We start from the raw sequence: 14,926 nt of genomic DNA, 5'->3' as shown, positions 1-14,926 counted from the left end.
ATGCTGGTGTTGTTCTGGGAGGACACGCAGTCGTGCGTGAAGAGAGTATACAGCAGGGGGCTCAGCACTCAGCCCTGGGGGGTCCCAGTGGTTACAGGTCTTGTGCTTGATGTCAGGCTGCCAACTCTGACTGACTGGGGTCTGTCTGTTAGGAAGTTCAGTACCCAGTTACAAAGGGTGGATGTCAGTCCCAGGGTGAGGAGCTTTTCAGAGAGTTTGTGGGGAATGACCGGATTGAATGCTGAGCTGCAGTCAATAAACAGCATTCTGACATACGTGTCCTTGCCCTCTAGGTGTGTGAGGGCTGTGTGTATGGCAGTGCTGACTGCATCATCAGTGGACCAGTTCCGTCGGTAAGCAAACTGTAGAGGGTCTAAAGTGTCTGGAATGATCTCCTGGCTGTGTCTCATAATTATCCTTTCAAAACACTTCATCACAATTGGAGTGAGTGCCACAGGGCGATAGTCATTCAGGCAGGTCATGGTGCTTTTCTTTGAGAGGGGCACAATGGTGGTGGACTTGAAGCAGGAGGGCACAGAGGCCTGCTGATTGAATATGTCTGTAAACAGATCAGCCAGCTCTACTGAGCAAACCCTGAGTGCACGCCCTGGGATGTTGTCTGGGCCAGCCGCCTTCTGTGGGTTTATTCTCCTAAGAGCCACACACACATCTGCTGCAGACACGGTGAGTGATGAGTTCTGTGCGCTCTCTGTGGCCAAGGCCTCTCTCTGTTGTTCCGTGTTGAGGGCCTCAAAGCGAACGTAGAACTCATTCAGCTCATCTGGCAGTGTGGCATGGCTGGTTGTGACCACCCTGCTCCTCTGCTGGTAGTCTGTGATGTGCTGCAGGCCCTGCCACATGCGCCGGGAGTCAGCAGTGGTGTAGTATCCCTCCAGCTTCAGTCTGTATTGTCTCTTGGCCTCTCTGATAGATTTGCGCAGGTCATATCTGGCCTTTTTGTACTCTTCAGCGTTGCCTGAGACCAATGCAGTGGAGCGAGCACGTAACATGGATCGGACTTCCCTGTTTATCCAAGCTTTCTGGTTGGGATATTTTCTGCAGTGTTTAGTGGGAACAATGTTCTCAATACAGGTACTGATGTAGCCAGTTACCCCAGAAGCATAGTTCTCTAGGTGAGAGGTAGAGTCCTCCCTCAAAGCAGCGGTTCTAAACACATCCCAGTTTGTACTCTGAAAGCAGACATGAAGCATCAGATGAGTTTCTTCATTCCACACTTTAACAGTTTTACTTAGAGGATGACAGGATTACACAGTCAGAGTAAGTGTTCTCTGTTTTAATGACAGGATTACAGAGAATAATATAATGTGGTCAGTAACACAACCTTTGATATGTTTGATATTTAAATTATGTTGCCCACGGCAACATAAATGCGGTCATTGTTTACTTACCCTAATAGAAGAGTGTACACCGAGATGCAGGCACATAAAGCGCTGAGGACAGAGGGAGAGACATAACTCAACATAGAGAGAGATAGAACAGCGAACTTCATACACAGGTAAGAGCATCTCTTACATATTGGAAATGCACTATTTCCTTTGATTCTGGATTGATTTCTTTTTATGGTGAAACATAAAATAAAAAAAAATAGTCAGTGGAATAATATATGTTTTGTTTTTTTTTTTAAAAAAAGCAAAGTTTATTTTGTTAATCAAATAACCGATCACACTAATAATTTACAAATGTTGACATTGATGATAAAGAAGAAAATTATGATGGCAGTGTCGAAACTAATGATCTCAGATCTCTTAACACTAGATTACAATCACTGACTGAAGAAAAACAATTCCAATATTAAAGATGTTTGATCATTTGTATTATGAGAATTTTCATGTAGGACAATCAAGACATTTTTTCTATGATGTACAATACAAACAATTTAAGACTACAAGGAACAAAGAACAGTGGTTGTTTGTTGGATGCATAGACGTCATACTTGGGACAAGTGACCAGCTCTCTGTCACTTTGTGAGCCTGAGGTTTGAATATGCAAAGTGGAGCTCGCTGACATGCTGTGTAGCTCTGTCTATTGGCTGTTTGTTTTGGGCATCACTGTTGTTTACATGAAGCCCTCAGGGAGAGAACCATGTACTGAGTAAACAGTTATGAAGAGGGACACTATGGGACATTTTGGGTTGGGTCTGTGTCAGTGCAGCTACACTTAACTGGAACCTGCTGTTGTATATGGCTTTGACAGACTCAGCTTAAAGTAAATAAACATGAGAACAGATGAATGAGCTGACATTCTTGTAAAGAGTCATACATATTCTAATGTTCATCTTCACCACAAGAGCATAACTGGTTTGATTTTAGGTCTCTGAATAAAACACTTTCTCTGCTGAGGTTCTAGACTCATGTACCACTTGGCTCAGATTATACATGTCATGTCAAACATGTCATACCACCGTGCTTTCTCAGAACTGGTTTATCACGAGACATTCACTTGAGGGAAAATTCAGATTTGTGTCAGTTATATGGCACTGAAACTGTTCACTGTCCAGCAGAAATAGTTGTAATATTAAACTAATATTTTTTTTTCCTTTTTCCTGTGTGTGGGCTGGTTATGATGTACTGTACTGTGAACAGTACAGCAGTAACTGTAACATTTTCTGTGCTCATCATTCATCTACTGAGAACACAGACATTTAAGTTTTGACAATTATAACTGTGAGATTATAAGGTAGAGAAAGTATAACTGATTCCTGGGAGTAAACTGACACCACATGAATATAGGAAGAGATTCAGAGAAATTAATGTTTTGAATGACAATGGATAATAAGATGAAAACACTGAAACAATGCAATATCATTGTGCCTGTACTGATCCGTAATGAAGCATCACATTATATATGCCATTAAATAAACTTGATTATGGAACTTTGTTACAATGAGTGTTTGTATGGGGTTTATAATGACAACACTTAAATGGACCTGTCTGTTTTTTAGATCCATCAGAGATGATTCACATCATGTATTTTGTTCTCCTCTCAGGTCAGTGTATGTGTCAATGTGTGTATGCGCATATGGGTTACAGACTATATCATATTATACTGCTATACTATAAAATTGGTTCAAATTTATCTACTGACAATTAGTTACTGGCATTAATAGCATTAAGTTTGCCAGTTAAGTTCTTGTTCTCTGAAGAACTGAATTTATTTGTGTGTTTCTTTATATATGGTTTATATGACTACAATACATGACAGTAATGATAATATTGTTCTTAACAGGACTCTTCACACTGTGTGCATGTGTTAATCATCAGTATCACTTCGTGAATGAGTTAAAGACCTGGACTGAAGCACAGACATACTGCAGAGAGCACTACACTGACCTGGCCACTATTGACAACCAAGAGGACACAGATGAGTTGATTAAAACTGTTAAAGGAGATATTAAACATGTTTGGATTGGACTTGAGAGGAGTTGGCAGTGGTCTCTGGGAAATACAACATTCCCCAGAGAGGGAGAAATGGAGTTTACAAACTGGGATGAAGGCGCACCAAGTTATGGGAGTAGTTCTGAGGACTGTGTCGTAATTAAAGGAAATGGGAAATGGAATAACAAGGCATGCCTAGAGCAGAAACCCTCTGTGTGTTATGATGGTAATTAATCTTTACACATTAGTTTATCAGTCAGTTTCTTGCCATGGAATTAAGATCTCTGTCAAACAGAAAGATGAATTAACAGACCACCAAAAATGAAAAGTGGCATCTAGCCGAGACAAATAATTTCAAGACTAATTATGTGCTGTGATGAGTAATGATGGACAATGGAATAATACATCAGGTGAAACCTAACATTATGCTGTGTGTTATGATGATAATAATTATGTATTACTTTTTCTGTCAAACCATACATAAATTGTTCAGTCTACTTTCTTTCCAAGGGATTGAGATATTTGTCTGATGAAAAGAGAGTTCAGTCGGATTAAGAGGAATATGTTCTTGTTAACCAGACCACAACATGATTGCAAATTGTGGATTAAAACTAGGCCACAACAGAGATTAAAATAAAAATAGGTAGCAAAAAAAGTCAAAGATATTTAGTTATCATTACCCAGTTAATTTGGTTTTACAGCAAAAGACCCGACTGGTCACATGTGTAATTATTCATCTAATTAGTTGTACTGATATTAATCTTAGACATTAATTAAAATGCTTGTCTTCCAGGGAGAAATGTCAGCAGTGAGCGATACATAGTGATTAATCAGCTAAAACCCTGGACAGAAGCTCAGAGCTACTGCAGAGAAAATCATACAGACCTGGTCAGTGTGAGGAACCAGACTGAGAATGAGTGGATAAAGAGTTCAATGAAGGGCACAACTGAAGCCTGGATCGGCCTGTTCAGGGGCTCATGGAAATGGTCAGATCAGAGTAACTCCTCATTCACAAACTGGGCATCTGGACAACCTGATAATAGAGGGGGTATTGAGAACTGTGCTGCCATGCAGGGGATTGGTCCTGATGTGGGACAATGGCACGACTTTTCATGTGCCGGTGAAAAGCCATTTGTTTGCTATGAAAGTGAGCTGATTCATTGTAACATTTTTGAATGTCATTTATTGTGATATAACACAGTGACATTAAAAAACTATTTCTATGTTCTGATGGTGATCTTATTTGTTGTCCTTTTTACATGGAATTGATTGAGATACACTTAAATTCACTAAATAAAAGAAATGACAATGATTAAAACAAGGTGAAAAAACACTATGTTTAGTCCAATGAGAATTGCTTGTTTCACATTATTATTAACTTACTATTCATGGGGTGTCTTTTAGACAAGCTGATCCTGATCAATAAGACTGTGACTTGGAGTGAAGCTCTGAATTACTGCAGAGAGCATCATGTGGACCTGGTCTCAGTTCACTCAGAGAAGATTCAGAACTGGGTGATTAAGAGGGTTGAAAAGGCCTCCACTGCTCATGTGTGGCTGGGCTTACGTTACAGCTGCACTCTGGGCTCCTGGTTTTGGGTGAGAGGAGAATCTCTCTGCTACCAGAACTGGGCTTCAGGGAATGGAACTGGGGTGGAAGAATGTGGGAATCAGATAATTACAGGAGCAGTTGAGTCTGGAGGAAACAAAGAATGGATCAGCTTCTCTGACACTGAGAGACTCAACTTCATCTGCACCAAGTATGAAGGTAAGTGTGTGTGTGTGTGTGTGTGTGTGTGTATGTGTGGTTCTTAAACATTCTGTCATGCTGTTATTTATTCTTTTTTTGTTTTATAGAAGACTGAACAGTACAGTGGAGATCAGCTGGACCTACTAACTTCAGGCTCCATGTCAGATGAGATGAGTGTATGACTTTAACGTTACTTCATATCTTTCTATAATCACCCTTAGCCGCATGTAGTCGATTACTGTCTTTCTTTCTTAGAATCTGACTGGAATATTACCTTTGCATAGTAGTGCATTAATCATATAGAGGTTGTACAGTAATCTTTACTTTCTCATTCTCAGAACAAAAGCTTTGAACCATGTTATTCACATAAATGAAATATTTTTGCTTGTGTAGAAAAATAAGTGTGATATCTGAACATATTGACTAATTGGACCGGGCTCTGTTAGGCTCACTGTATTTGCAAATCAACAGAATCGAATGTGAAAAACACTTGGTCTATGACTATATGCGACCACATACACAGCCTGTACTGCTGGAATAAGAGCCCTCTAGTGGTCATAATATGTCAAAGCATGTGTCATTTTCATTTTATAATATCCTTCTTGAAAAAATTAACCAGTTCTGTAATTTATTACAATTAAATTGCGTATCTACATCAGAATTGTTTATGAAACAGTAACTTGTACCCTCACATTTTCCCAACTATAAGCATTTCTTTGGCAAGATCTCAGACCTGTACAACAGCATGCGGTTTTATTAAACTTCAATAAAGATAACAATTTAACCTAATATACGTTCTTCTGTCCGTCCAATTTTTTTGAGCACTTATATCGTATAGTCTCTGTTTTATGTGTGGTAAGCATTGATGGACACAGCTGATACTGCTGACGCTGGAGTCCTTTAGTCTTATCAAATGTATGAAATATACAAAATGATCCTCAGTAGTGGTAGATCCTTTTCATCGACCAGTCTGCACGATTCAGAGGCAAATGCCTCTTGATTAGTAGCTAACTGCCTGCCCGCGGCAGTTTCCAACACTGATCAGTCTTCTAGTCAGTTGCAGATGTCGCTAAAGGACGTCAGTGTCCCAGGTATTGTGAGTCTGACACTGACGCAAGATGTCGGTTCAACTCTGTTACTGACTCTGTTGGTGTCTGGAAACCTTGTTTATGTCATCATTAAGAACTGAGTAAAGGTGGAGCGAGCATGACTGGATGTTCCCTCAGTCTCTTACATCAGATTAGCAATACCACATGAGTGCTGGCCTTCTTGCTTGATTTTACAGGCAATGTGTTTGTTGTTTGGTTGTTAGGTCCGTGTGTGTGTGTGTGTGTGTGTGTGTGTGCATATGCATGTGTGTGTGTGTGCGTGTTCGTACATGTTTGTGTGTGTGTGTGTGTGTGTGTGTGTGTGTGTGTATGTCTGTGTGTGTGTGCGCGTGAGCATGTGTGTGCGTGTGCGTGTGTGTGTGGGTCTCCATATATAATGCTCCACTTGATCCATATCACAACAACATATATGCCACCTTTTTCCATATTCCACATTTTATCATGAATATGCTGTATATATACCTCACTCTACATACCTCATTTCACCACAATGTCTATGGTGTCTCTTTATCTCTTTTTCTGTGTAAGTGAATGGTCTTCTCCTGGGCCACTCAGCCACTGTGGTTCTCTGTGTTTCTCAATATGAGCACTGTGACCTGTGTGTTTAACAGTAGGAAAGTGAGTGTGGTGAGCCAGTAAGCATGTGTCTGTATACACACATGCGAACACATTCATGCGCGCGAACACATTCTTGCGCGCACACACACACGCACGCACACACACACACACACTCACGCACACACACACGCACACGCACGCACACACACACACAGGAATGCAAGTCTGACTGTCCACACACACTTGCATGAGCATGGGTATGTTCAAATCAGTGTGTGTGTGTGTGTGTCACTGACATCTGACATCATACTGACCTCTAGTGGTCATTTTAAAGAATGCAAACCCAGCAGGGATAATGTTGTGATTTATGACTGTCAGTGGCCCAGCTGATTACATCATACAGTAAAGCATTTATAAGTGAATTAACCATTTTCACTTTTAGATTCACATCCATCATCTGCCATGATTGCTTACAACAGTTTACATCTCAGTTTCTTTCATCAGATAAAATGACTGCTCTTATTAGAAGAGTTACATTAGATTTCTTTAAATTTTAATTTTATCACATGAAACAAAATCCTTTAGATGAAATGAGAGTAACAGTGGAACACAAGCATCAACTCTGAGGTGTTCCAGTGTTTAAAAAACAACGTTTGAAACATCTCGAGGGGTCTTTCTTCAGCTGCGTCCTGTCTGGCAGAAAAATAAATAAATAAATAAATCCAGTGGCGCACTGCAAAGTCAACAGCTCTGTCAGATAAGTTCTGAAACAGTCTTTTGGGATCCATAATAGTAAAAACAGAGTTATGGCCTATAAACAAAACCTGTGTGTATGTCCTCGGTGACTATAAGTCTTGTAAAATATAATGCAAACACAGCGAAACTGCCTCCTTGGCTGATCTATTTTTACAAAAGTTGCTCTCCACCACGTGTTCAAATACCCTGATTAGTATTAATGTGAGAGAAACTAAACTGTAAAAGGTGACATATAGTGGCAGACTTCAAACAAGCTGGACCCTTCACCTGTTTGAGCAACATATTAATAAATCAACAGCTACAATAGGAGCCAGTTGAACATAACAAATTTTAAGGGTAACACCAGAGATCTGGTGTGGACTGCTTGATTTATTAGGGCTTTTATTGCTTTCAAGCTTCCAAAACCTCGGAAATAGTAAAGGGTGTGTGTGTGACCACCTTCATCCCGAGGATGACAGGATCACACATTCAGTGTAAGTGTTTTCTGTGTTAGTGATCTGTTTTTAATGACAAGATTACAGTCTATAATATAATGTGGTCAGTAATGCAACCTTTGATATGTTTGATATTTAAATTATGTTGTCCATGGCAACATGCATGCGGTCATTGTTTACTTACCCTAATAAAAGAGTGTACACCGAGATGCAGGCACATAAAGCGCTGAGGACAGAGGGAGAGACATAACTCAACATAGAGAGAGATAGAACAGCGAACTTCATACACAGGTAAGAGCGTCTCTTACATACTGGAAATGTATTATCTCCTTTGATTCTGCACTGATTACTTTTTATGGTGAAACATAAAATTAAAAAAAAAATAGTCTCAGTAGAATAGCATAAGCTTTAAGAAAAAATGCAAAGTTTATCTTGTTAATCAAATAATCAATTGCAGTACCAATTTACCAGTGTTGACAACAATGATAAGGGTGATAATTATGATGTCAGTGTCGAAACTATTGATCTAAAACTATACTGAGATCTCTTAACACTACATAACAATCACTGACTGAAACAATTTTGACTCCAATATTAAAGATGTCTGATCATTCTTATTATGAGAATTTTCATGTGGGACAATCAAGAAATTTTTCTATGATGTAAAATATGAACAATTTAAGAGTAAAAGGAACATACGACTGTCGGTCTTTGTTGGATGTAAAGGCGTCACATTTCGGACATGTGACCAGTTCTATGTGGCTTTGTGAACCTGAGGTTTGAATATGCAAAATGGAGCTCTCTGACATGCTGTGTAGTTCTGTCTATTGGCTGTTTGTTTTGGGCGTCAGTGTTGTTCACATGAAGCCCTCAGGGAAAGAACCGTGTACTGAGGAAACAGTTATGAAGAGGGACACTATGGGACATCTTGGGTTGGGTCAGTATCAGTACAGCTATACTTACTACATACAGACACGAAACATGAAAATAAATTGGAACCTGCTGTTGTATATGGCTTTGACAGACTCAGCTTAAAGTCAACAAACATGAGAACAGATGAATGAGCTGACATTCGTATAGGAATCATAAATATTCTAATGTTCATCTTCACCACAAGAGCATAAGTGGTTTGATTTTAGGTCTCTGAATAAAACACTTTCTCTGCTGAAGTTCTAGACTCATGTATCACTTGTGGCTCAGATTAAAAACTCAGTGAGGCTTGTTTTCAGTAACATCACACAAACATCACTAGTGCAACATCACCACTGTCAGGATTGTGCTCAAAGAAACAGATGCCTGTCAGTCAGATCAAACAGTCATTTGCATGATGAATAATATGGATTTACACTCTCTCCAAACATGTCATACCACCGTGCTTTCTCAGTACTGGTTTATCATGAGACATTCACTTGAGGGAAAATTCAGATTTGAGTCAGTTATATGGCACTGAAACTGTCCAGCAGAAATAGTTGTAAGATTAAACTAATAATGTCATTTTTTTTTTCTTTTTCTTGCGTGTGGTTACGTTATGATGTACTGTACAGAGAACAGTACAGCAGTAACTGTAACATTTTCTGTGCTTAACATTCATGTACTGAGAACACAGTCATTTAAGTTTTGACAATTATAACTGTGAGATTATAAAGTAGAGAAAGTATAATTGATTCCTGGGAGTAAACTGACACCACATGAATATAGGGAGAGATTCAGAGAAATTAGTGTTTTGAATGACAATGGATAACAAGATGAAAACACTGAAACAATGCAAAATCATTGCCTCATTGCTGATCCGTAATGAAGCATCACATTATATATGCCATTAAATAAACTTGACAATGCAGCTTTGTTACAATTAGTGTTTGTATGGTGTTTATAATGACAGCACTGAAATGGACCTGTCTGTTTTTTAGATCCATCAGAGATGATTCACATTATACATTTTGTTCTCCTCTCAGGTCAGTGTATGTGTAAATGTGTGTATGCACATATGGATTACACACTATATTATATTATACTAGTATACTATAAAATTGGCTGAAATTCATCTACTGACATTTAGTTACTGGCATTAATAGCATTAAGTTTGCCAGTTAAGGTCTTCTTCTCTGAAGAAATGAATTTATTTGAGTATTTCTTTATATATGTATTTATATATGTTTATCTGTCTACAACACGTGACAGTAATGATAATATTGGTCTGCATAGGACTCTTCATACTGTCTGCATGTGGTCCTCATCATTATTACTTTGTGAATGTGAACAAGACCTGGACTGAAGCACAGTCATACTGTAGAGAACACTACACTGACCTGGCCACTATTGACAACCAAGAGGACACAGATGAGCTGATTAAAACTGTTAAAGGAGATGTTGAGCGTGTTTGGATTGGACTGGAGAAGAGTGGTGATATGAGGTGGCAGTGGTCTCTGGGAGATCCAACATTCTACAGAGAGGGAGAAATGGAGTTTACAAACTGGGATGAACGCGAACCAAATCATGAGAGTAGTTCTGAGGACTGTGTCATAATTAGAGGAAATGGAAAATGGAATAACAAGTCATGCACAGAGACTAAACCCTCTGTGTGTTATGATGGTAATTAATCTTTATACATTATTTTATCAGTCAAACCATAAATAAATAACAGTTTTCATGGCATGGAGTTAAGATATCTGTCAAACAGAAGGATGAGTTAACCGGACTACCAAAAATGAAAAGTGGCATCTAGCAGAGACAAATCATCTCAAGACTGAATCATGTGCTGTGATGAGTAATGATGGACAGTGGAATAATACAGCATGTGAAACCTCACATTATGCTGTGCGTTATGATGATAACAACAATAATATATTACTTCGTCATTTAAACAATACAGAAATTATTCAGTCTACTTTCACCACCAAGGGAGAATTCAGTATCATTTTGAAGAATACATTCTGATTAACTAGGCCATAACAAGGATTAAAACCCTGGATCAAAACTAAACCACAAGATGGATTACAATAAAAATAAATAGTACAAAAGTCAAAGATATTCAGTACAGTTATCGATACACAACTAAATTTGTTTTACAGCAAAAGAGCCGACTGGTTACATATTTAATTATTAATTTTATTAATCGTATTCATATTAACCTTACCAATTAATAATATCTTTGTCTTCCAGGGAGAAAGGTCAGCAGTGAGAGATACATAGTGATTACTGAGACCAAAACCTGGACAGAAGCTCAGAGCTACTGCAGAGAAAATCATACAGACCTGGTCAGTGTGAGGAACCAGACTGAGAATGAGTGGATAAAGAGTTCAATGAAGGACACAACTGAAGCCTGGATTGGCCTGTTCAGGGGCCCATGGAAATGGTCAGATCAGAGTAACTCCTCATTCAGAAACTGGGCATCTGGACAACCTGATAATAGAGGGGGTATTGAGAACTGTGCTGTCATGCAGGTGAATGGTGCTGATGTGGGACAATGGCATGACTTTTCATATGCCAGTGAAAAGCCATTTGTTTGCTATGAAGGTGAGCTGATTCATTGTAAAATTTTTGAATGTCATTTCTTGTGATATAACTACATGTACTGAACATTATGAATAGCCATGACCAAAAGACAAGTAATGAAAAAGTGTAATATTAAAAGTGACATAAAAATATGAAGGTGATCTTATTTGTTCTTAATTTTTACAATTTATTGAGATATAATTACATTTGCTAGGTAAAAGAAATGAAAAGATCAATATCAAGTAACACTATGTTTAGTCCAATAAGAATTGTTTGGTTCACATTATTTTTAATGGACTATTCATGGTGTGTATTTTATTATAGACAAGCTGATCCTGATCAATGAGACTCTGACCTGGAGTGAAGCTCTGAATTACTGCAGAGAGCATCATGTGGACCTGGTCTCAGTTCACTCAGAGAAGATTCAGGAGTGGGTGATGGAGATGGTTGAAAAGGCCTCCACTGCTCATGTGTGGCTGGGCTTACGTTACAGCTGCACTCTGGGCTTCTGGTTTTGGGTGAGTGGACAATCTCTCTGCTACCAGAACTGGGCTCCAGGGAATGGAACTGTAGTGGAAGAATGTGGGAATCAGATAATTACAGGAGCAGTTGAGTCTGGAGGAAACAAAGAATGGATCAGCTTCTCTGAGACTGAGAGACTCAACTTCATCTGCACCAACTATGAAGGTAAGTGTGTGCGTGCGTGTGTGTGTGTGTGTGTGTGCGGTTCTTAAACATTCTGTCATGCTGTTATTTATTCTTTCTTTGTTTTATAGAAGACTGAACAGAACAGTGGGGATCAGCTGGACCCTCTAACTTCAGCCTCCATGTCAGATGAGACGAGTGTATGGCTTTAATGTTGCTTCATATCTTTCTATAATCACCCTTAGCCGCATGTAGTCGATTACTGTCTTTCTTTCTTAGAATCTGACTGGAATATTACCTTTGCATAGTAGTGCATTAATCATATAGAGGTTGTACAGTAATCTTTACTTTCTCATTCTCAGAACAAAAGCTTTGAACCATGTTATTCACATAAATGAAATATTTTTGCTTGTGTAGAAAAATAAGTGTGTCTAAACATTGACTAACTGGACCGGGCTCTGTTAGGCTCACTGTATTTGCAAATCAACAGAATCGAATGTGAAAAACACTCGGTCTATGACTATATGCGACCACATACACAGCCTGTACAGCTAGCATCAGAGCCCTCTAGTGGTCATAATATGTCAAAGCATGTGTCCTTTTCATTTTATAATATCCCTCTTGAAAAAATTAACCAGTTCTGTAATTTATTACAATTAAATTGCGTATCTACATCAGAATTGTTTATGAAACAGTAACTTGTACCTTCACATTTTCCCAACAACAAGCATTTCTTTGGCAAGATCTCACACCTGTACAACAGCATGCTGTTTTATTAAACTTCAATAAAGATAACAATTTAACCTAATATACATTCTTCAGTCCGTACAATTTTTTTGAGCACTTATATCTCATAGTCTCTGTTTTATGTGTGGTGAGCATTGATGGACACAGCTGATACTGCTGACGCTGGAGTCCTTTAGTCTTATCAAATGTATGAAATAAACAAAATGATCCTCAGTAGTTGTAGACCCTTTTCATCGACCAGTCTGCACGATTTAGAGGCAAATGCCTCTTGGTTAGCCGTTTAGTAGCTAACTGCCTGCCCGCGGCAGTTTCCAACACTGATCAGTCTTCTGGTCAGTTGCAGATGTCGCTAAAGGACGTCAGTGTCCCAGGTATTGTGAGTCTGACACTGACGCAAGATGTCGGTTCAACTCTGTTACTGACTCTGTTGGTGTCTGGAAACCTTGTTTATGTCATCATTAAGAACTGAGTAAAGGTGGAGCGAGTATGACTGGATGTTCCCTCAGTCTCTTACATCAGATTAGCAATACCACATGAGTGCTGGCCTTCTTGTTTGGTTTTACAGGCAATGTGTTTGTTGTTTGGTTGTTAGGTCCGTGTGTGTGTGTGTGTGTGTGTGTGTGCATATGCATGTGTGTGTGTGTGCGTGTTCGTACGTGTGTGTGTGTGTGTGTGTGTGTGTGTGTCTGTGTGTGTGTGCGCGTGAGCATGTGTGTGCGTGTGCGTGTGTGTGTGGGTCTCCATATATAATGCTTCACTTGATCCATATCACAACAACATATATGCCACCTTTTTCCATATTCCACAGTTTATCATGAATATGCTGTATATATACCTCACTCTACATACCTCATTTCACCACAATGTCTATGGTGTCTCTTTATCTCTTTTTCTGTGTAAGTGAATGGTTTTCTCCTGGGCCACTCAGCCAGTGTGGTTTCTGTGTTTCTCAGCATGAGCACTGTGACCTGTGTGTTTATCCGTAGGAAAGTGAGTGTGGTGAACCATTAAGCATATGTCTGTATACACACATGTGAACTCATTCATGTGCGCACACATACATGCACATGCACGCACACACAGAGGCATGCAAGCCTGCCTGTCCTCACACACTCGCATGAGCATGGGTATGTTCAAATCAGTGTGTGTGTGTCTATGTCACTGACATCTGACATCATACTGACCTCTAGTGGTCATTTTAAAGAATGCAAACCCAGTAGGGATAATGTTGTGATTTATGACTGTCAGTGGCCCAGCTGATTACATCATACAGTAAAGCATTTATAAGTGAATTAACCATTTTCACTTTTAGATTCACATCCATCATTTGCCATGATTGCTTACAACAGTTTACATCTCAGTGTCTTTCATAAAATAAAATGACTGCTCTTATTAGAAGATTAGAAGTCACATTAGATTTCTTTAAATTCTAATTTTATCACATGAAACAAAATCCTTTAGATGAAATGAGAGTAAAAGCGGAACACAAGCATCAACTCTGAGGTGTTCCAGTGTTTAAAAAACAACGTTTGAAACATCTCGAGGGGTCTTTCTTCAGCTGCGTCCTGTCTGGCAGAAAAATAAATAAATAAATAAATCCAGTGGCGCACTGCAAAGTCAACAGCTCTGTCAGATAAGTTCTGAAACAGTCTTTTGGGATCCATAATAGTAAAAACAGAGTTATGGCCTATAAACAAAACCTGTGTGTATGTCCTCAGTGACTATAAGTCTTGTAAAATATAATGCAAACATAGTGAAACTGCCTCCTTAGCTGATCTATTTTTACAAAAGTTGCTCTCCACCACGTGTTCAAATACCCTGATTAGTATTAATGTGAGAGAAACTAAACTGTAAAAGGTGACATATAGTGGCAGACTTAAACCAAGCTGGACCCTTCACCTGTTTGAGCAACATATTAATAAATCAACAGCTACAATAGGAGCCAGTTGAACATAACAAATTTTAAGGGTAACACCAGAGATCTGGTGTGGACTGCTTGATTTATCAGGGCTTTTATTGCTTTCAAGCTTCCAAAACC

The 14,926-nt window shown here is 39.0% G+C and overlaps 2 protein-coding genes across 2 annotated transcripts; both read left to right on the top strand.

Moving 5' to 3' along the window:
- Positions 1-1,008: 1,008 nt before the first annotated feature.
- On the top strand, positions 1,009-6,861 carry LOC115816441 (macrophage mannose receptor 1-like). The gene is made up of 5 exons (XM_030779394.1): positions 1,009-1,092; positions 3,282-3,621; positions 4,189-4,542; positions 4,800-5,162; positions 6,782-6,861. The coding sequence occupies exons 1-5, from the start codon at positions 1,009-1,011 to the stop codon at positions 6,859-6,861; spliced, it is 1,221 nt and encodes a 406-aa protein (XP_030635254.1).
- Positions 6,862-10,184: 3,323 nt separating this feature from the next.
- Positions 10,185-13,899, top strand: LOC115816440 (macrophage mannose receptor 1-like). The gene is made up of 3 exons (XM_030779392.1): positions 10,185-10,593; positions 11,821-12,183; positions 13,790-13,899. Exons 1-3 carry the CDS (start codon positions 10,185-10,187, stop codon positions 13,897-13,899), a joined length of 882 nt encoding a protein of 293 aa, XP_030635252.1.
- The last annotated feature ends 1,027 nt before the right edge of the window (positions 13,900-14,926 follow it).

The sequence above is a fragment of the Chanos chanos genome, chromosome 7 (assembly GCF_902362185.1).
Source record: "Chanos chanos chromosome 7, fChaCha1.1, whole genome shotgun sequence".
Classification (NCBI taxonomy): Eukaryota; Metazoa; Chordata; class Actinopteri; order Gonorynchiformes; family Chanidae; genus Chanos; species Chanos chanos.
The sequence above is the reverse complement of the archived record's forward strand: the minus strand, read 5'-3'. Positions and strand labels throughout refer to the sequence as shown.